The 23,753-nt window shown below is 38.4% G+C and overlaps 1 protein-coding gene across 1 annotated transcript; it reads right to left on the reverse strand.

Annotated features, from left to right (window-relative positions):
- Positions 1 to 6,027: 6,027 nt before the first annotated feature.
- On the reverse strand, positions 6,028 to 23,097 carry LOC127429297 (thrombospondin-4-B-like). Its single transcript, XM_051678253.1, has 22 exons — positions 22,756 to 23,097; positions 17,797 to 17,994; positions 15,301 to 15,584; positions 15,073 to 15,175; positions 13,746 to 13,828; positions 13,601 to 13,652; positions 13,239 to 13,390; positions 13,006 to 13,143; positions 11,731 to 11,808; positions 11,459 to 11,611; positions 11,111 to 11,215; positions 10,894 to 11,001; positions 10,600 to 10,759; positions 10,367 to 10,485; positions 10,164 to 10,216; positions 9,876 to 10,069; positions 7,969 to 8,147; positions 7,828 to 7,876; positions 7,536 to 7,732; positions 7,267 to 7,439; positions 6,669 to 6,808; positions 6,028 to 6,525 (listed from the first exon to the last, which is right to left on the reverse strand). The coding sequence occupies exons 1-22, from the start codon at positions 22,829 to 22,831 to the stop codon at positions 6,467 to 6,469; spliced, it is 2,853 nt and encodes a 950-aa protein (XP_051534213.1). The 5' UTR covers positions 22,832 to 23,097; the 3' UTR covers positions 6,028 to 6,466.
- Positions 23,098 to 23,753: the final 656 nt, after the last annotated feature.

Raw genomic sequence — 23,753 nt, forward strand, 5'->3', positions numbered from 1 at the left:
TAAACAAGCCACGTGATAAGATGCGCAGATTGACGGTCTCAGACGGTGAGGCAACTGAGATTCGTCCTCCACCACCCGGATTGAGGCGAGTCACTACACCACCACAAGGACTTAGAGCACATTGGGAATTGGCGCATCCACGCACAACTCATTATAGTGACCACGAGGAGGATAACCCATGTGACTCTACCCTCCTTAGCAACCGAGTTCAATTTGGTTGCTTAGGAGACCTGGCTGGAGTCACTTAGCACACCCTGGATTCGAACTAGCGACTCCTGGGGTAGTAGTCAGCGTCTTTCCTCGCTGAGCTACCCATTATCATTTTTAATCAAATTCTAGATGCTATATGTTTAAAACCTACAAATCCAGAGCCATGACACCAAGCTGTTATTCCTATTAGGAACCTGCCTACAGAACATCCACAAATTATATCATATCAACAAAAATGCATGATCACAAAGTGAGAATACCACACTTTCCAAGATGTTAGATTAACAAACAAAAGTACAGTACAGGTAAGGTTTAAAATGTGCACTGCTGCAGCCATGGATGACAGAAAAATCAGTCCGTTTCTCTTTCATATTATGTTGACAGAGAATCCAAACTTCTTTCCAAGTGCTGAATTTTTAGAAGCTATTTTTGTGAGAATAAATAAATGCATAAATTAATCATGATTGTCTATAATAAGTAAAGTTTCCTTACCCATTTGTCAATCACAATTAATTTGATATCATCTATTCTTAGTATACACAGACACGTAGATACATTACACACACACACACACTTGTTGAGCCAACTATAATCAGGGCTTGAGTTGAGGGGGGATGCAAGGGGATGCCATCCCCCTTGTTGCAAGAAATAGCAAAAAGCATCCCCCTTGTAAAACCACATCCCCCCCCTTTACCATACCCTTTAGATCAGTTGTGTCATGTATTACTTAGAACTAATCATGCAAGTAAAATATTTAATTTCAATACGTTTGATAAATAACAGACTTTATCTGTTTTATCTTTAAACAGATTAGCCGGTCAGAATTTGATTTCAACGTGTGGGGTTGCCAGATTTCTATAGGTGAAATCCCCCAATCAGATCTGGACACTTGTACAGTTTGGATATATGCTGCAGGGTGATTTAGTCCCGCAATCTGGCAACCTTGAGCGCGTGAGCTCCCTCTCCATTGTGAAAAAATACACCGGTTTTCTGAAAACACTGTAAAACAGGTTTGTCGGAGTTTGCGATGGGTTGACTTCTCCGTCCTTGTGTTCTCATGAAACTTACCCCACAAGTTTTCAAATGTTTCTTGTACTTTCAAATATGGTCAAGTAGTAGATTGGAGTAAAAAAATGCGTGTCTGCAGTGGGCGGGCGATCTAGAAAAAACCTTTTTCATGATCATAACATGGATTCTTGTCACAAGATTCATCATAAAATACAATTACAGAGGGTAAAAGGTGCATATTATGGTCATGTGTCCTAAGGGTCAATGAAGTGATGTTCATTTTTGTCCTGATCTATTAAATAAAAAAATGCATTTCACAAAAACCTCTTCTATGATGAACATTTTTCAATTGCTGAGTTTAAATTCATATTGATATTTTGTCTGGGGCTTAAAGTAAACAATGTCATGTGGTGTCCAGAGACAGCAAAAAAAATAAAAAATAGGTCGAAGTCTCATTAAAATCCAAAATTCCTGAAAAAGAAATGTTGGTATGACTAGTGCAGAATAATATTTTATTGTTATTTCTTAAAAAATAACCAGTGAAACAATTTTTTAAAAATATAATTCATATTTTAAAATGCTTTTTGTCCACCAAATCAAAATATTTGGGTGTAATCAACATGTAGGTAGCCATTTAGTTGTAAAATATTGTTTTGTCAGTATTTAGTTTGCTGAGATAAACATTGGTACTGAGAATATTTAGTATAGACGGGCCACTTCTATTCAAATGAACGGGAGAAACTGGAACGTCCAGCAGTCTATGGATGTAGAAATGAAGATACTTAAAATACATCTGATATTTATTTTGACGTGTTTATGAAAAGGCACATTTTATTCATGTGGTTTAACCCTGAGAAAAATTCTTGATATTTTTGACTCAAAAATTAATATTTATAAAAAAGAATTCCTTGAAAAATGTGTTTGAAAACTTTTAGTAAATTAATGAATAAGTTGTTTATATACTCTCATGTATTCAAGGTGCAAAGAAAGTATTATAATACTATTTACTTAATGGTTACACCACATGACAATTTGAAAGTTTGATTTGTTTTATTTATTTATTTTTTATTTTATTTATTTGAAAATGCTATAAAAGTTTAAAAAAAAAATTATATAACCAAATTGGACAAAGATTACATTTCTAAGAATATGACATAAGTGTTTTAAATTAGATTTTTAAAAGGTTTCTCATTTTAATTTTGGGTGTAATTTGTCAATGACCCATAAGTAATAGACCCCCCCCCCCCCCCCCAAAAAAAAAACTTTGACTACACCATCCGCCTTAAAAAAAAAAAAAAATCGACCACTGATTATAATTAAACACGGAGAAAAGTCTTGCACACACAACACTATACATCCAGATCAGATCAAGTGAAAGACTGTTATAGGCAATGCGAACCACATGCGGATATCACGGAAACGAAGCATTTATGTAATCGATTTGTGTGTGTGTGTGTGTGTGTGTTGGGAAGACTGCGGCTGCGCAAGGACTAGTCAGAAACTTCGTTAGCTTTTCTTCCTCATAGAAACTATTTTTTTTAAATAACACAAAAATGAAAATAATATAATGATAAAATCTATAGTTGTCTCTTACAGTTACAAGGCCGTTAAGGGACAAATAGTTAGCCTCATTTGACAGTGCAGTTAATAATTAGTAGTTACACATACCTGAAGCAGTTAGCAGAATACATCTTGCTTTTGAAGTGCTGATGTTGGCTGAGTCTGTTTTACTACTTCTTTTTTTAAATGTCCATTTCAGTGTTCTAATAAACCTCCTCATCAAGATAAGTGCACACCTACGAACCATTTGTCTCTAAAGCATCGAGGTAATTACATCCAAAATTTCCAGTCTCTTTGGCTGGATCATATGTAACTTCTTATCAATGACTGGCCAATTTACATGTCAGTTAGTACTTGTCTGATTGGGAGGTTCTTGTCAAGAGTGAATGAAGACACTGTTTGATGCACAGGGAGCAGAATAGCGGTTCTAATTAGGATTTATTTATTTATTTTTTACTGCGCGCATGAAAACTCGGTGATAAGTACAAGGTTATAAAAACGTTCGGGGCTTTTGCTGAAACATCTGGGGCTTAAGCCCGGTAAGCCCACCCCTAGTGCCGCGCCTGAGTATAAGTAGCATTCATGTAACTATTGGCTAAAGCATTTCTTCCAGCAGCCTATCCATTCAGAACAAATGCATTCTCATGCTAAAAAAAGCAAAACACACCACAATGGATAGAGCAGAACGCAGGTGTATTAAGACGTGTTTTTATCAGTTGAAGTTCTTTTTAACTTGACAGCATCTAAAAATGCAGCGCTTCCTTGAGAGACACTAAAAACGCAGTGAAACGTGCTGCAGTCGTCAAAAGAATTCCTTCTAGCAAATGTTTACGTGGAATACAATTGAAAAACAGCGCGAGCAGACGCAAAAGCACGTTCGTTTTGAATAGCCCCTTGTTCACATGACACAGCACCAGCTGAAGTTTCTCAAAGTTACCTCTCAAAAAGACAGCATTTTGTTTCAGTTGATTGTAGGGACATTTCCACTGTATCCAGCTCTGTTTGTTCTCTGTATTCGTAAATATCCCAGTACTGTTTTAATGATTCAGTGAGAGTGCACTCCGAACGAATTGTACTGAATCACGAATCGAGTCAGACATTCGTTTTGCAAGCCCGTTTGGCCAATTCACTGAAAATAACCAACTCAAAAGATTTATTCATTTGCAAATGGGCAACATTCGTTCTTTTAAACAGCCAACAGAAATACGGGACATACTTAATGATTGATGAAATATTCTGAGAGTAAATGTTTCTCAGGTCAGTAGTAGCGCTTATGGTACGCACAGTTCATACGGCCATACAGCTGCAGGTGCCACTGCTTTGGTTAGGGATTTTTCAAAATGCACTTATCTCCATCGTCCCACACCATTTGCACTATGGACAGGGGTGTAGATTCCAGGGGGGATGGAGGGAGATAACCCCTCAATAATCAAAACTAGCAAGTACAGCCCCCCCATTATTTATACCATGATCAATGGAAACATGGGTAAATGCTGCAACCCCCTAATGTTCAAGCCAAATCTACGCCCAAATGATACCTCAAATCATGTTGATTGTTGAGGAGGGGTGTGGTTTCTCCTAACAGACAATAAAACGGGCGAAAACAACCTAAAAGACTTACATTGAAGGAGGGTCCTAAGCTATATTTAGGTACCAGAATATCATAAAGACTTGGGGGTGGGCTCGTTTGACTTGGAGCAGTCAGAAACTACCCTGAATACCTTAGCAAAAGCATAGCAGCATGCTAAAAAACATCCCTGATAGCACACATACACCCCCCAGATGTCTATTTGATCTGGAAGACATTTTTGTTTTTCATTGTTTGCTCATCTGCTAAGAGACGTATGTCAATATGTATGTCTCGGATTCCAGTTTAGAAGATCTTGGAGATGTTTGTTTGTTAATCTGATCTTTTTAAGATGTTTAGCAAGTGTTACTTAGCTTGTGATGCTTTTCCATATGAAAAGATCTAAAACAGAGGTGTACGTGTGCTATTTTGGACCCAGAACACCATAGCAACCACAAAGGAACACCGTGGTAACCACCCACCACACCTTAGCATTGTGGCGGCAAGTTTTGCACAGATAAGCATCACTCGATAAACGATAAAGTGTTCTTCTGTGGCCATCTAGCTACTTAAAAGTAACTGAGCACTAAAGAGTATATTCAGTTTTACTATAAGCTTACTTATACCAGTAATACCAGGATACTTTTATGTTTTTTTTATATCTTTGACGTTGTGCCATGGCAATACCATGGTATTTTTTGCAGTACCTTGGAGTACCATGTAAATACAATGGTATATGAATATGGGAATCCTACAGAACCATGGTATTACCCATGTGTTATTACCATTACTTTTTTACGAGGGGAATAGTAAATGAAAGCACATGTAATACTATTTGACTATGTAAGACTATTTTATAGTACAATAATTTTTATGTCAAAACTTTCCCTCATTTTTACCATATGTGTGTGAGTGTGTGTGTTGCAGGGGAGTGATATTCTCAGGCATGATTCTTCCTACACAACCTTCTCCGTCTCGGTCAGTGGGTGATACCGTAAAGGTTACAGGGATGATTCATAATGAGTAAAGTGGCATGTGACAGCATCTCTCACTTCAGATCCATCCCTCAGATGAGATCTGTTTAGTTGTGTAATAGTATTTATAATCAACGGCTTTGTTCTCTTTTAGTTGACTCTTAGAAAGGATGGTCAGTGACAGGCTGACTGATTGATGGAAAACAAATCTATATTCACAAAGAGGACAGAGAGGTGAGGCAAGTTAGAACATGGTAGTAAGAAAGGATTGTTCTAAAAATAGCTCACATCAATGCTCTGTGAATGTTAGTGCCATACTGCCATCTGCTGACCATGTTTTCCAAACGTTCTACCAAGATATTGGTAGAGCTTAATGTTCTAACAAATGTTCTACCAAGAACATTTATAAAGCTTGTTTTCAAAGTCTGTAATGAAACAGCTTTCACATACAGGAGGAATGTGAACAGAGGCATGAACTGCTGAGGTTAGCATGACTTAAGAGCAAAACCAGCAGGAGAGAGTCTTTATTCCCACCGCTAATTCAGTCTGGCACTAATTCTGTTGAGCAAACACTTAGCCTATAACATGAACTTGTTCACTCTGCCTATTAACTGAAGTTTTAGAGCCACAGAAAGTATCAAAGTGTGATATCTTTGGCAAATGGGTGAACATTAATACATTGAACAGATTGGCATAAAATGTCTTCACGTGTCTTAAACTGATTATTTTATTGTGTAAAACAGGATGTGAGGCTGAAGATTTAAGTAATTTAGTTTTGTCTTTATCAAATTTCATCCTTTTTGTAAATGTTGTCTTTACAACGGGTTTGATGCAATTTTAGTTTCATTCTAGGCAAATTATAACATAACAGACAACAGGAGTTAATGTCCATTTCTTATCTAAAACATTATATGATTTAGTTGATTTTCAGAAGATTTATTTTTTTACCACTAGAAGGAATAATCCATTATCAAGTAAAAAGTGTATTAAAAAAAAAAAAAAGGCATACACATTGTGTATACACAAATCCCAATTATACACACACATTGTGTACAGACGTACAGAGACACACACAAGAGTGTGTCAAATGGTGTGTGTGGGTATTCACTCACACACACTCAGGTGTGAATAGCATTTTGGGAGTTATTTATAAGGGGTCCATGCCGTGCTGTGTACTGAAATCTTGGAAGTCGTCTGGAATCGTGTCTGGAAAGGAAAAAAATATAGTATGATAACATGTGGGTTCTGTAAGTTTCGACTTCTGTAAGTTTGCATGTATGTATAAAAATGTATACATGTTGCATCTGTAGAAGTGGCACTTTAGGGGGAACATTTGTGTGTCCTCTCACCATTGCAGCGGTACTTGAGGTTGGACCAGATGATGTTCTCTTGAGAGAAGCAGAACACACCCAATCTTCCACCTCTCATTGTGGTATCAATTGTCACCCCTGAGTCTGCCACCAGCTCTGAGCCCTCATAGAAACGCACCCTGAAAACGCACACAAGTCATCAGGTTTCAAACATCAACGCAAAAAGGAAGAGTGGGCTGAAAACCATGGGTGGGATGTATGTTGCTTTAGGCCAGAGGCATACTTTAGGCAAGTAAATGGCGGTCCAGTTGAACATGCTTAACCTGTATTCTTGCCTTACTGTGGCAGTAACAAACCTCAGTACTCAAGGGGGTCTGAGCCATTAAACCGGATGTGTTATTATTCAGGTAAGTTACTATAAATGTACTGATTTTACCATACTTGATCTGAAATATTCTCTTCAAGCTGTTGCTCTGCCATGACAGTAGTTGGTTTGAAAGAGAAAACTCTCCGCAACACTCTTGTGTTGCTAGAAGTGTCTGCATTCACATACTTGTGTAGAGTATGTTTCAGCATTAATATTGACTGGCCACTTGCACTTTTAAAGTTTGAAGCATCTGAATTTAGATTGGCTTACCTGATGTATCCAACCTGTGGGCGATGCTGCAGGTACCAACGGTATGATACCTTGTCCTTCCAGCCAACGTTCCGTGGATCCTTCCACAGGAGGCGCACCTGATCGTTGGTGTCACCTGTGTGCCAGAGAGAGTTCCTTAAATGTTCCCCTGGACCAGACTTAGACTTCACTGACTGAAAGTGAGAGAGAGATATAGATTAGATAGTTCTGTTGTGCAAGACATTTTCACAAATTCAGAGGTCACATGTCTTGAAATTCATCTGACCAACCTTCAACTGAATGCCAGGTTCAGCCACGGCTCTGAATGGTGTGGCCTGCCAGTACGTCTGCTCCGTTTGCTTCCACATCACCACGTAGAAACTGGAGGAGTCCTGGTATCCAAAGATGAAGCCGGCATAGTCATCATCAGTCACTGTGTTCACATGGAATGTACCCTCAAAGTCAACACCGCTGAATGCAGTGTAGCCTGGTAATGGAGAGGCGGATAACATTATCCATAAAATGCATAATGATGGAGTAGAATATGTTGTTAACCATGATGGAAAAAGTGTATTCACTTACCAACAGCAAGGCCTGGGTCACTGTTCATAGTCTGGACAATTTCCATTCCCTTTATTTGAAAACAAAGAATTTGTCAGACTTGTACATCAGAAACACAGTGTTCTGAGATCAATTCTGTAATGTTTTATACTGATCATTCACCTGGTTCAGAACCACCCAGTTGGGGTCAATCTGAGCATCCCCCTCTGGGTCCAGAACGACTGTCTGATAGGCTCTGAAGTCTGTCAGTTTGATCTCTGCATTTTCTGGGCAGTTATCAATCCTGTCGATCACCTTGTCCTGGTCAAAGTCTGATTCGCACACATCACCCAATCCATCATCTGGGAAGTGGAGAATTGACAGGTGAGTAAGCCAAGACTGGAAATTGATTTCTGTAATGTTCAATTCCTTCTACAAGACACGACTTTTAGTGAATAAGGACTTAAACTTCGGTCTGATCCGCAGACTTGACTTAACAAGACTTGAAATATAGCACACAAGCAGGGTCAGAAATGAACTTTTCCATTAGGGGGCAATATTTGCCCCTTGAAATTGATTTGCAGGGGCATTGTTTTTCCTTTGTAAGGGCAATTTTTTCTAACCTTATAAATTGACTGTGTCATCATTTTATGTCATATACTTAAATTTAATCAATTCAATTTGAATAATGAGATACTGTTGTCTGTTACCAATAAAATAATATCAACATCTACTAATATTTTTAGGGCAGTGTATTGGCATTGATTTCCCAATTTAATTAATTGTGATTTGATTCAATATCAATTAATTTGGGAATATTTCAGTTACAATGTCAACAGTCTTGTTTCAATAATGATGTATTGCCTGATCTCTACACTGCATAATGTGCATTGTGACTAATTTCTGGGATCACTTTTTTCCTCATTCATGCATTTCATGAATGAGACATGAATTCATGACCCAAAGGAGATGATAGCATTTCTCCAGATTTGGAATGAAGAGCTTATTAAAACTGTTATCATTTCCGACCCTGCATACAAATCATGTGCACTAATTTCAGTGTGCTGTTTTGTCCTTTTTGGAGTTTGACAGTCATGGTATCTTCTAAGTATCTTTTGTATTATAAGAAAAAAATAATACGGGTTTGGAGCAACATAACAATCAGTACGTTAACATGCACTTTAAAAGTTACATTTTAGTTGGACTAAAACAATAGTTTGTCTTTTTAAAATGTCAAAACACTAAATCGGGGCCTGGGTAGCTCAGCGAGTATTGACGCTGACTACCACCCCTGGAGTCGCGAGCTCAAATCCAAGGTGTGCTTAGTGACTCCAGCCAGGTCTCCTATGCAAATTGGCCCAGTTGCTAGGGAGGGTAGAGTCACATGGGGTAACCTCCTTGTGGTCGCGATTAGTTGTTCTCGCTCTCAATGGGGCGCATGGTAAGTTGTGTGTGGATCACGGAGAATAGCATGAGCCTCCACATGCTGTGAGTCTCCGCGGTGTCATGCACAGCGAGCCACGTGATAAGATGCGCGGATTGGTGATCTCAGAAGCGGAGGTAACTGAGACTTGTCCTCCACCACCCGGATTGAGGTGAGTAACCGCGCCACCATGAGGACCTACTAAATTAGTGGGAATTGGGCATTCCAAAATAGGGAGAAATGGGGATAAATTAAAAAAAAAAAAAAAAAACAATCGAAGTTGTACAAACAGGCCTAGATAATGCCAATGTAGCATGGCTTTGCACAGCATGTATGCACGTTAATCGGACCTCAGTTGATCTCCTGCGTTTTACACATGCATGCTCCGGAAGACAGGTGACGCATGACGTATATTTAACCCTGCGCATTTGTCGTCCTTCAAATATTGATTATGCAATGTGTCATGAATACTTGAACGAAGAGATGTAGCTCAACTACACTAAAACTCGCTGTAGCTCGATTGTAAAACTGCGTATGTAAACATACAGACTAAGTAGATGATGATAGAATTTTAATTTTTTGGTAAACCACGTAGCACAGTGCATACTGTTTCAATGTAAAAATTAATTGAATTGGGTCAAGAAAGGACTTTACGGTAAGTACTCACTGTTGTCATCTATCTGGTCAGGGTTGGGCACCAACCGACAATTATCGGGTCCGGGAGGCAGTATGTCAGGAATACCATCATTATCATCATCATCGTCACACTCATCTCCAAGTCCATCTTTATCTGTATCCAGCTGGGAGCTGTTAATTACCAGTGGGCAGTTGTCCTTGCTATCTTGGTGACCATCACCATCACTGAGGGGCAAAAGATAACATCACAAAGGAGCACCAGAAGGGTCACAGAAATCTCCTCAAAGAATTCAGTGTGTTGTTAAACAATTCTAGATACCTGTCTTGATTTGTGTCACAAGAGTCTCCAACAAGGTCATTGTCAATGTCAGACTAGGAAGGAGAATATTGAGCATAAAGGTTAATGCTGGTAAGTAGCTTGGGAAGTATTATTTTATGCTTTTTCTATCTAGCTTTTCAAGTTCATAGTTCATGAAAAATATTGGGGGATATCTGGTTGAAAGTTGTTTGGGCATCATGTACCTGGTTTGGATTTGGGATGTCAGGACAGCTATCACATGCATCTCCCACCCCGTCACCATCACGATCCAGCTGATCACGATTCTTCACTCGCTGGCAGTTATCCAGGAAGTTCTTCAGTCCTAACAATCAATCAATGAAATTGCACATCCAAACAACAGAGATGATTCAGTATCAGAAAGACAAACAAGAACAAATCTTTTCTCAAAACCAATTCATAAAGACTAAAATCTCACCATCTCCATCCATGTCATCGTCGCAAGCATCTCCAAGGCCATCAGAATCTGTGTCTCTCTGGTCAGGGTTATTTACTCTGATACAGTTGTCACATGCGTCACCATGACTGTCCTTATCACTGTTCCGCTGATCAATATTTGGTGTCAACCAGCAGTTATCCTAAAATCCATACACACACACACCGGATTACAGTGTTTACTGCTTAACCAGAGATGGAAGAACAAGAGGTAAGAGACTGGAAAATAATTAGGGCGAGACGAACATAAACAGCTATGCCAATTCTATTTGTTTACCTGCTCGTTCAGTATTCTGTCTCCATCTGCATCTGGGTCACATGCATCACCTTTCCCATCACCATCTGCATCCTCTTGTCCCGAGTTGGGAACGCTAACACAGTTATCCTGGCATTAAAAACACAATATGAATCAGCATTCCCTGAGACAGGCAAGTGATGTCACCACAGACCTGAGCAAGTCAAAATCCATTGCAGTGTTGCCATAGTTACAATACCTTTCTGCAGGTGGGGTCTCTGCAGCGCAACTTCTCATCAGGGTAGCCGTCGATGTCTGTGTCTTTACCACAGAGATAACCATTACCAGCCCATCCAATGCCACACTGATACATAAAAACACAAGCATTTACATTTAAACAGTTTTAGTCAGGTGCAATGTGGCAAGTAATTTTCGGTCCACACTGAAAGTCAAAATGCGGCGTAACATAAAAAGAATCACAGCTAGTCAGAACGTATTTGATGTTTAATATACAGATACTTAGGGCAGGAGTTTGTACCAATGAGATTTCACTGTGGGAAGGGCCACCCACTGTGACAAAATAAGAAAGCAAGTGAGCGGATGGTACCTGACAAGTGATGGTGCCATCTCTCTCCTCTTTGCACTGTGCATTGGGATCGCAAGGGTTCTGCAGGCGGTTTCCACAGCTTTTCTCTGGTTTACAGCCTCTGATCTGGTCACCTGTAAATCCTTTCTTACATCTGTCACACTGATATGATCCCTACAAATACCCGTACATAATGCATACATTTAGAGACTGTTTTCCTTTGCTTTGCATGTGTGACTTGAAAACACAATGACATCATATAGGATTGTGTTATTGAAGACATCGATTCTCACCACTGAGTTCACACAGATAGAGTTGGCCGTGCAGCCTCCATTATCTGGTCCTTTACACTCATCTATATCATCACACACCTACGAAAAAACAACAGAAATGCATTCCAGACATATGTTACTGGTACAAGCAACATGGCATAAGATATGAATATAAAAGGCAACTGATAGGGACAGTAATTGCTAACAAAATGGGAATTTGATTAATATACAGCATTAAAGTGAATAAATCTGCAATTTAAGATGGGTTGTATTGGAATATTCCGGTTACAATACAAGTTAAGCTCAATCGACAGCATTTGTGACAATGTTGATTGCCTCTAAAACTAATTTTGACTCGTCCCTCCTTTTCTTTAAAAAAAGCAAAAATCGAGGTTACAGTGAGGCACTTACAATGGAAGTGAATGGGGCCAATTTTGGGAGGGTTTAAAGGTAGCTTATAATTGAAGCTTATAATTTTATAAAAGCACTTATGTTAATTCTTCTGTTAAAACTCATGTTATTTGATATAGTTGTTTAAATCACCATTTTTACAGTCGTTATAGGGTTTGTTGAAATTGTATCATCATGGCAATGAGGTTGTTACATTGGCTATAACTTCACACAGAAAGTTTAGTAAGCATTTTTATCACTATTATCATGTTAACACAGATATTGTTTATGTCGTGTCTATACTTTTGAAACAGTATTTTAACATTTACGGAGTGGCCCCATTCACTTCTATTGTAAGTGCCTCACTGTAACACAGATTTGTTTTTTTTTTGTTTTTTTTTAAAGAAAATGAGGGACAAGTCAAAATAAATTTTTGAGGTAATCAGTATTATGTCACAAATGCTGTAGATTGAGCTTGACTTGTGTTGAACCTGGAATATTCCTTTAAAGCAAGTGGAATCTGTATTGTCAGATGGGTTGTATTTTGTATTAATCGGAGTGAAATAAGTATTATCAGCTTGGTTGATTATTGCATTATTAAAACGTGAAAAATGTTGCTTATTTTTTTCATTATTGGGGAAAAATTTGTTTCACGCTCGGTGTGAACAGATGTGGCAAATTTTCTGGCAAATTTCATCATCAGCACAGAACGTGTGCAGACTACTTTTTCTAGACACACAGATGGTCTGCGTCTTTGCTCGGGTCTGTGCATGCACCTGCCATTGACTGTGCTAAAAGAGTATCACAAAGCAATCAAAATGTGTATGCGTTGAACTCATTCATATGCGCTCGAAAATGCGTGGAAAAAATGAAGTATACCCTAGCCTTAAGTCATCAGTGACATACCTGTTTATGTGTTTGTGCAAAGGCAACGCCTACACCCTCAACTGGTTTACCAGTGAATCCAAGAGGACATGCCTCACAGCGGAACCCTGGTGCCATGTTCACACACCTCACGCCAGGGAAACAGGGGTTAAACTGACACTGCAATAAACGCATAAAGTGTCTTTCAGACATGGTTTCAGAAGGTATAAGCTGCATTAATGAGAAGATACCTTCATATACAGATAAACAAATACCTCATTAACATCATCACAGCTATAGCCATCTCCAGTGTATCCATCAGGGCATGGACCACATTCCATACCCTCTTCAGTTTCTATGCACATATCTTCACGGAAACATGTTCCAGGGGTGCACTTTGTTTTCACCACCTCCGCTCCGCCCAGCCCTAGAAAATAACCAGTCATATGTTGTATGTTTGGTTTGAACTATTCATGATTCCTTTATAATTAAGGTTATGGTAGAACACCATGATTGCATCCCAGCCTCAAATTGCTAAAGCGTGTGTGCTTACAAAGCAATGCCTAGACTAGTGCTTGTTTGGCATGTGTTGGCAAATGCATACACATCAAGCTTTGGCTCTCTTCAAATGTCTTACCACAGGCCTGGCACTCCGAGATGGTGTTTCTCAAGAAAGATGTTTCCTTCACCTGTAAACATGCGTGCACATAAAAACACAAACAAATTAGAGAAGTGGTGATAAAGTATAATAGACAGGAATGTAAAATGGCTTAAGATTTTACCTGCTGAATAAGAACATCTTTCAGCTCATTAATGACCTTCGTTAGCTCCAGCATCTGAGTTGTAAGCTGTTTTGTATTAAGACCTTAACAAACAATAAACACAGCCTACCGGGTTAACAGACAAGCAGTTGATTCACTTTCTCTCTTTCACTTTGACTATCTCACTGTCTGTCTTTCACAAATTCCCATTCAATCTACAATTGTTTTCATTTTTCCCATTATGTCTATTTCTATTTTTCTATGTCTAATGTACATCAGCTGTTAGGATAATCAATAACACTTTACAATAAGATTCCATTCGTTAACATTAGATAATGAATCAGATATCATGAACTAACAATGAACATTGTATTTTTAACAGCATTTATTAATCTTTGGTAATGTTAGTTATATGTAATGTTAGTCATATGTTGAAATTAACATTAACCTAGATTAATAAAAGCTGTAAAAGTATTGTTCATTGTTTGTTCATGTTAACTAATGTAACCAATGTTAACAAATGGAACCTTATTGTAAAGTGTTCTGTTACTGGATAATCTTCTTACAAACAAAACCAAAATAATGAAACCTGTTAGGATAATCTTTTTATAAACAAAACTGAATCAAACAAAAGTTAGAATCATCTTTTTACAAACAAAACCAATACAAACGAAAGCTTTTATGGTCATCTTTTTTTACAAACAAAACCAAAACAAAGAAACCTGTTAGGATCATCTTTTTACAAACAAAACCGAATCAAAAGTTAGGATTATCTTTTTACAAGCAAATCTGAAAGAAAGGAAAGCTTTTAGGGTAATATTTTTTACAAACAAAACCGAAACAAATGAAGGCTGTTAGGATAATTTTTTCACAAGCAAAACCATAACAAACGAAAGCATTTAGGATAATCTTTTCACAAAGAAAACCGAAACAAATGAAAGCTTTTAGGGTCATCTTTTTACAAACAAAACCTAAACAAAGAAATCTGTTAGGATATTCTTTTTACAAACAAAACTGAAATAAACAAAAGTTAGGATTATCTTTTTACAAACAAAATCTAAACAAATGAAAGCAGTTAGGATAATCTCTTTTTTTTCTTTCTTTAAAAAAAAACCGCAGAATTAATCGAAAGCTGTTGGGATAATCCTTGAAGAAAGGAAGCTTTTAAGATAATCTTTTCACACACAAAACTAAAACAAACAAAAACTGTGTGGAGAATCTTTTACAACAAAATACACTTAAATTAAGTGGATTTCTGTCAACATTTTTGTTTTTGTTTTTACATATGTTTTTAAGTTGTATTTAACCTGGTACCATCATTTAATTGCAAATGTTACTTTATTGTTACCTAAAGTCTGTACAGAGTCGCTCTGATGGGTGTGGCAGTCCTGCAGCGAAGCAACATTTTCCACTGAATCGCCATATGCCAGTTTGAGCTCCTCCAATTCCTCCTGCCAATCAGAATAGAGAGAGCTTAGTGGGGTGTTTATGTGGGTGTATTATGCCAGCATGTGATGAAAGCCATCCAATACGTCTCTCAGCTTATGGATGTGTAATGATTAAATATGTTGTATACTTGTGCTTTCCCCTGCATTGTTCTGAGCTCCACACCCTGGTGATTGTTCAGGCCATTAAACACTGCTGGTAAATCTCGCAGTGTCTCTACCAGCCTACAGTCCAGGTGTAACTCCACCCCAGGCACAGGTAACACCCCCTGGGTGTTTGGGAATGCCCCCGGCCTGCCCACTTCCAGTCCCTTTAGATGGAAGAGCAAGCGATGCTTCTCACCATCGGCTAGTTTTAGGTTGTTAAAGGTGATGGTACTAATCCTACCATCTCGGCGAAGGTATCGCAAGGAAGCTGAAAAAAGAAATAAAGAGACAAAGTCTTGGTTCATATTGCATTGTTAAAATCTTTAGTACCTACTGTCTGCCATTTTACAAGTGGTGAAATCAAATAAATTTGTTCAGATAATGTACAACCCCAATTCCTAAAAAGTTGGGACAGTATGAAAAACAAAAAGGTGATTTGTAAATTATATTCACTCTTTGCTATATTGATACAACTACATATGATCTTTTTCCTTATGAATTTCATTGTTTTTTTTTTTAATTTACAGTAATTTCAAATCAGATGATTGCAACACACTCCAAAAAAGTTGGGACAATCGAGTGTTTACCACTGTGAAACATCACCATTTCTTCTAATAACACTTATTAAGCATTTGGGCAATGAAGACACAAGTTTGTTAAGTTTATAAAGTGGAATTTCCCCCCAATCATTTATTATGTAGGTCTTTAGCTGCACTATTGTATGGGGACTTTGTTGCCGTATGGTGTGCTTAATAATGCGCCACACATTCTCAATTGGAGACAGGTCAGGACTGTAGGCAGGCCAATCTAGCACCCACACTCTCTCCTCACACAGCTATGCACTTGTAATCTGGGCAGTATGTGGTTTGAAGTTGTCCTGATGGAAAATGCAGGGATGTCCCTAGAAAAGACAGCGCTGGATGGCAGTATATGTTGCTCCAAAATTTGTACATATCTGTCTGCATTCATGGTGTTCTCATAGATGTGCGAGTTACCCATGCTATGGGCACTGACACACACCCCTGACACATACAGACACTGGCTTTTGGACCTGATGCTAATAACAGCTTGGATGGCCCTTTTCCTCTTTGGCCCGGAGAAAACAATGGCTGTGTTTTACAAAAACTTTTTGAAATGTGGACTCTTCAAACCAAAAAACACAGTTCTACTTTCCATCTAAGATGAGACCGAGCCCAGAGAAGTCGGCAGCACTTCTGGACAGTGTTGATGTATGGCTTCTGCTTTGCATAGTAAAATCTTAACTTGCATCTGTAGATGCAGTGGTGACTGGTGTTGACTAACAAAGGTTTACAAAAGTTATCTCAATTCAGAAGTGGTTTTCGTCTTGCCCTTTACGCATCGAGATTTGACCAGATTCCTTGAATCTTTTAGCTATATTGTGCACTTTAGAGGGTGAAATGCCCAAAATCCTTCCAATTTGTCTTTGGGGAACATTGTTCTCAAAGTGCTGGATTATTTGCTAAAGCATCTGTTGGCAAATTGACAATTCTTGAACGATCCTTGCTCTTGAAGGACTAGGCTGTTTTTGGAGGCTCCTTATGTACTATGACATGATTGCCTCACCTGTTTAACATCTCCTGTTTCACATCGCCTTGTTATTTCAACTCGTCAAATTGTTATTAGTCTTAAATTGCCCGTCTCAACTTTTTTGGAGCATGTTGCAATCAACTGATTTGAAATTACTGTACATTTTCAAAAAATAATGAAATTCATGAGGTAAAACACCATATAATGTGTAGTTGTAGTGCTTTCAATATAGCAAAGGGTGAATATAATTTACAAATCACTCCTTTATGTTTTTATTAGCATTTTCCATACTGTCCCAACTTTTTTGAATTAGGGTGTAGTAAATATAGAGTATATCTACATCAGTCACCATAGTAATGACTTTAGCAACAGCACAGTGTCAGTAGACATTAGAAAGTAGCTGTCATTGTGGAAAGACAGGGTGGAGAACTGGAATGTTTGGTTTTTCTCATGTCTATCATGACATTTCGACATGATACTAATGAGGCATGTCAGACATCATACTATTTACAGACTATTTGAATAAATGAAAGAATTCAGACACAACTGTAGACACTACAGCACTTTGTGTGTGATGTTACAGTCATGTCGAATCCCGAATGACTCACTTTAATCACTTGATATCCAATCCGAACATTTAGAATAACATGCATGTTCAAAAATCTGATTATAATCATATTTCAAACCACATATGTATGTCTTTTGGATTGGATGCATTTGGGTTTTGCTGAAATCATGAGTTTTTTTGTTTTTTTGCTGTTTAGAGTACAAACAACTAAAGTGAAAAGAGAGGCCATTAAAACGAATCATAAAAGAAAATTAAGCTAACAAATGAGTTCTTTTTTTTTTTTTTTTTTTTTAAATAAGTATAAAATCTTAACATAATGTGAATGCGTTTAGAAATGTCATAAGTATTGTCAAAATGCTCTCACCTTTGTTGAGTTTTCCCAGTACAGTAAACTCAAAGTACTTGCTGTTGTCTCGAGGGTTGTACAGGCTGAATATGGTGGCTCCGGTTCTGGGCTGAAGACGGAACGTTGTGAGAATAAAGAGTTCTGTTACTCCCTGCTCTGCCAAACCACCGTGCAGAAGATCCGGCAGACATTCCGGCGACGTTAAGAGGTTATACACTGAGGAAACGTTATTAAAAGGTTATATAAGTGTTAAACAAGTGTCATTCAAACACAAAGCATTCCATTCACAAACACGAAGTTGTTCCTTAGGCTAATGCATCCTGGGAGTGATGCCCAGGTCTTTTAGATTGATGTCATTCTGTTAGACTGTAAATACTGTTGCTGTTTATTTAGCCACTTGCACGTGGGCTCTGAATAAATGTTTAAGAATTTCTAGTTCTGTGAAGTTTCAGTGTGACAAGAACTAGTCAATTTTGTATATGTTAACAAGTAGAATACCCTAGCAACGCCCTAGTAACCATCTAGCAATACCCTAGTAACCGCCTAGAACACCCTAACAACTGACTAGCAGTGCCCTTGTAACCACTCAGAATACACTGGTAAATGTCTTGCAACCACCCAGAACACCCTAGCAACCTCCTAGCAACCACCCTGAACACCCTAGCAAATGACTAGCAATCCTCTTGTAACCACTCAAAACACTCTAGCAACCATTTTTCAACCACCCAGAACACCCTAGCAACCACCCAGAAAACCATAGCAACTAACAATGCCCATCAGGTCATCCTAAAAGCTGTTTTGCAACCACCCAGAACAACCTAGCAACTGACTAGCAATGCTCTTGTAACCACTCAGAACAGCCTGGCAACTATCTTTCAACCACCCAAAACACCTAAGCAACCACATAGCAATGACCTAGCAACAACCCAGAACACCCTAACAACTGACTATGCCCATGTAACCACTCAGGTCATCCTAGCAGCCATCTTGCAACCAGCCAAAACACCCTAGCAACTGCCTAGCAATGTCAAAGCAACTGACTAGCAATGCCCTTGTAACCACTCAGAATAGCCTTGCAACCATCTTGCAACCTTCTAGAACACCCTAAACAGGGGCTTAGCAACAAGGGTGGCACGGGGTGGCAGCTGCCACCTAAAGAATGAGCTTTGCCACCCCATCTGCCTCCCTAGCATAAGTATCCAAATGTATAAAATATAAATGTAAGTATATTGTAGATGATGTTACATTGTGTATGGGTTTATACAGTACATGTCAAACTGTTTAAACTCTCACCGAACACACAAATGACTATAGACCCATAGCGTGATTAATAACAGCAGCGACCAATCCCGTGATTGTTTGCAGCAGCTGCCAATCACTGCATCGACCAATCGTGTGCCTACTATTGCAGCGTGTGTATAGTGTTTGGGCTCTTGCACGTTGATGAGCTTATTTCTACAACAATGACCACATGGACAAATACGTGGAAAATTTTTTTGGATGTTTCCAAGTATTCACTTAATGATTATTAGATACATCTCTGTCAGTTATGGGTTGAGACGGGTGAGATGTGTCTCACCACTTTTTGAAATAGCTTTCATCAGGTATGTGTATAATCCAGATTAAACATCTCTAGTTCTTGAGTAGGAGTTTCTATTTCATCTGTGTGTGTTTTGACTGGCGATCTGGCGCTGGAGTGTGTTATTTTGAATGTCATTATAAGTGATCATTGCGGATGTTATCTGTGTCATTTATTGTTGGCAGTTTTTCCACAGCTCGCGCTCTTTTCGGTGTCCCCCATTGTGATGGCCTTCTCAGCCATATTGTTTGTGTGTATGTAGAGTGTGTGTGTGGTCTTTTTCTCTTTCTCTCCCTCTCTTTTAATCGCTATCAGGTGTGCGGTAAAAAGGTGAGCTGATTGTTGATAGGGCGCACCGGTGCTCAGTGTGTTTCCTCCCTATATAAACTGAGTGTTTCATGATTGGGTTGTGTGATGGGAGATGGTTGTTCGTGGACTGGTTCATCTCGTTCACGGGCGCTCAGGCGCATATTTACTTTTTTCTGGGTTCCCGCTGCCGGGGCGTAGGGTTTCTGGTTGTCATTGTCGGAGTTTGCTGTTTTTCCACTTATAATAAATGTGTCTGTGTTTCTGCTACTCTCATCTCCCCGCATCTTTTATTGCATTTTATTTTTAAAGTGTAACACCCATCCACTGACGTACAGATGCAATCTTGGTTTATTAAAATAAAAAGTTATATTTGGGTGAATTAGAATCCAAAACCTCAAAAATTAAAAACAAATTAAATAAAAAATTTAATTTGATCAATCAGCCATGTTCTTAATAAAGTGCTGATCTATATATTCATCTACTGACTAACAAAATCCCAAGACTGATAGTGGTAGATGTAGAAACTATATTATGTGAAATATTTATTTGAGTGCTTATAATAAAAGAATCTTATACTGTGCATAACATAATTAATATTCATGAGTTTTGCAGCACTGCCCCCCACAGTAAAATTTTCCGTAAAGTATTTATTTTTATTTAGGCCTAACTTTGTCTTAATCTTTGCTTTCAAATGGATTATTCCAGCTGTTACAAAGGTGATAGGCCTACAGGACTTTATTAGCAGAATAACATGGGAAATACATGCATTTTCCATCCATGGGTATACTTAACTAAATAAAGGTGGTGACGTTTAGTCCAGATTGCCCATTGTAAATGTCAAGCTAAGGAACATTTAGAATTTGTTGATGTATTTAATAGACAATGTCTTGGTGTTCTGGAGATATACATTTTGTTACTTATTTTTATTATGCAAAAACAGTAGCAAAATGGTTACTATGTGGTTCCTGTGAAAATGCAGTTGTATCACAAATTCATGGACATTTGTAATTTGATAGTGACTCCAATTAATGAACTAGTACTTACTTGTTGCAATGAAGTTTAGTAACTTAATCCATAAGAACTACACATGTGCGCTTGCTTTGGTGTTGCCACCCCATAAAAAAATTCTAGATTTGCCCCTGACCCTAGCAATCACCAAACAATGCCCTAGCAACCACCCAGAATACCCTAACAACAGACAATGCCCATGTTACCACTCAGATTATCCTAGCAACCATCTTGCAACTACCCAGAATGCCCTTGCAACTGACTAGCAATGGCTGTGCAACCACCCAGAACACCCTATCAACCACCAAACAATGCCCTTGCAACCACCCAGAACACCCAAGCAACTGACCAGCAGTACGCCCTTAGCAACCACCCAGAACTCCCTAGCAACCACTTAGAACAAGCAATGCCCGTGCAACCACCAAAACATTGTGTCACCAACTTTTGCACAGCCAAGCACCATTCACATTTTCTTCAGGAAATGTATGAATCTAGTTACATTTCTTAAGTTTACTGTGTGGTCTATTGGAGTCCAGAATAAACAGAAAATTCTTCAGATTAATATCTCGTGTTCTAAACTGAAACACATGAAACTCCTCTTACTGTAGCAACTGGTCTTAGTTTATATAATTGAGATTGAAAGGGACTGGAATTGAATTGGATCTCATCCATTGAACATTTTGAGAGGAAAACTTCATGGAAACCAGGTGAATGGCCAGCCATTGTGGTGACACCACTAATACAGATGTTGGTTGTTATGGTAATGGCAGTATGCCATTTGCTGAACAGGCAAACATTATGTCGTGTGAAAAAAGTTATTTTACCGACATGGCAATGACATCTTTCCAATATGTGAGTGGAAAGAGATGGCCTGACTTTAATTTTCATACTGCAGCAATCAAAAATATAATTACCAAATACAACAAAGCAATATTCCCACTAAAACCAAAATCTGGTTGGAAACATTCTAGGAAACTCATGGGTGGCGCTGAAGCAGTGCAAGTTTAAATTCCAACAGCTTAAATCATAAACCACTATTCCATATTCCTTTGTTTTTCTTTTTTGTCTCTCTTATGATAAATTAAGAGAAATAGACTGTCCATTTCAAACACTTGGAGCACTGCTTTTGTTGCTTTAATCAATCACGTGTGTTCAAAGATGGTGTGATGAAATGTTTACATGCGGACGGTGATTGCAAACACGTGTGATTTGACTTTATATATTATTTGTCACCGTAATGTTCAAACATGCACCAACACACAAGTTTTAAAGTAAATGTTGCATTGACATTAAAGAGGATAATGTTTACAGCCTTTTTAGGTGGAAATAGACTGCTTGTGTATGTATGAGTGAGTGTGCTGTAACTTGTGTTTTCTTTAAGTATTATGTGTCCGTCTTTTCATTTTTGCACATTCAATAAAATAATGCAATCTCATAATTTCTGCAAAAGACATTATGACTTCTACAGCCCAGAATGAAGTAGCCTACCATTCCCACACACACAAACACACACATCCACATTTTCTTAGCTTAGTTACTTATCTCAATGAGGACATAAGATAGACTTTCATTGTTTTTATTTAATGACTACAGATTAACCCAACTCATAAAACGTCTTTAGAATTGAAGAAATATTTGCTTTATTCATTAATTTATTTAAGAATGTCCCAACAGAGAGTTTTCGTCAGATTAGCTTACTTCTGGGGACAATTTTATCCCCAAACTATTAACTGTCTCTCACATACAATAACCAATAACATCAAAATTGGAGCTTTATGCTTTGCGCTAAAAACATCCACATTGCCAAGATGAACAAAATGAAAACTGGAAAGGAGATGGCTCTAAAAGACTTTAAAAAGGTGAGAGAATTTAGAAAACAGACTCTTTTTAGAGTTAGACAGCCATTGAGATGCGAGAGAGCGAGAAACAAGAGAAAAAGAGTGAATGAAACCACAATTGAAGTGTCAATGATGTCATTAAGAATCAAATTAAACACTCTTATTATGATTTAAATCCAGTAACACAACTAGTTCTAAATTAAAGCGAAATTTTTACCTTCCAAATGTAATATGTATACTCACCGGTTGATTCTGCGTTTGCAGAGTAGAGACTCAAGATAAGAGAAACGGCCATGAGGAGATGCATTAAACCAGCCATCCTATGGTAAACCTTCTGCCACTCCACAGAAGGAGTGTGTAAGAGATTGTGTGTGAGCTAATCTTTAATTTCTTTGCGTTTTCTGCCTTCAGTTACTTGAATTTGTGAGTTTGTGTGTATTTCGCTGTGTAGTCTTTTAGTAAAGAGAAAATCTGTGAATTAGTCAAATCTTCAGCTCTCGAAGAGTGTAATTGTATAGGAGAACAGCAGAAAAGAGTTGGTTCTGTGTGCCTTCGGGTTTTAATGATGAATATGTGTGTGTGTGTGTAAGTGTTGGGGTGAGGTAACAGCCTGTCTATCAGCTCTCAGCAGCTGTGGTGGGCGGAGTTATGACTCTAACAGACGCCCCCATACTGAGGGGGTGGAGCTAAGTATGGTGCATTACAATCGGCCAACCTGGCTCAACTCTTATTGGTTCCTTTTATTAGATTCCATTTGTTCCACATCCTTCATCATCCTTTCCTCTCCATCCGTCCATGTTTTCACATTTTTTCCTGTCATTTTTACTGGCAGGTGCAGTAAAATACGTCTACCGAGATGGATCCTTGTGGAATTGTGTAAAGATAACGGAGGAGGAGTGTTGCTAATGTTCCATGAATGTCTGATTTTTGCGCAAAGGATTCCAAGTAGGTATTGCTACAGCCTGGAGATCTCTAAACGGGGGCAGAAACTCCAAAAGAGGGCGGGAAAACTCCAGAAGGGGGTTGGGCCCACTCCAAAATGGGGTGGCACTTCCACCCACGGTTAGAGTTAGGGTAAGGGTTGGGTTAGGGGCTCTGTACGCCCCTTTTTAGAGCTCGGCCTGCAGCTATATATCCTTTTCAAGAATTCTGCAATAAAAAAAAAAATAATTAAAAAAAAACAAAATAGACACATGTGACCAGCAGACACAGATACTGGTAACAGTCTGTTAATGATACAG

The sequence above is a fragment of the Myxocyprinus asiaticus genome, chromosome 38 (assembly GCF_019703515.2).
Source record: "Myxocyprinus asiaticus isolate MX2 ecotype Aquarium Trade chromosome 38, UBuf_Myxa_2, whole genome shotgun sequence".
Classification (NCBI taxonomy): domain Eukaryota; kingdom Metazoa; phylum Chordata; class Actinopteri; order Cypriniformes; family Catostomidae; genus Myxocyprinus; species Myxocyprinus asiaticus.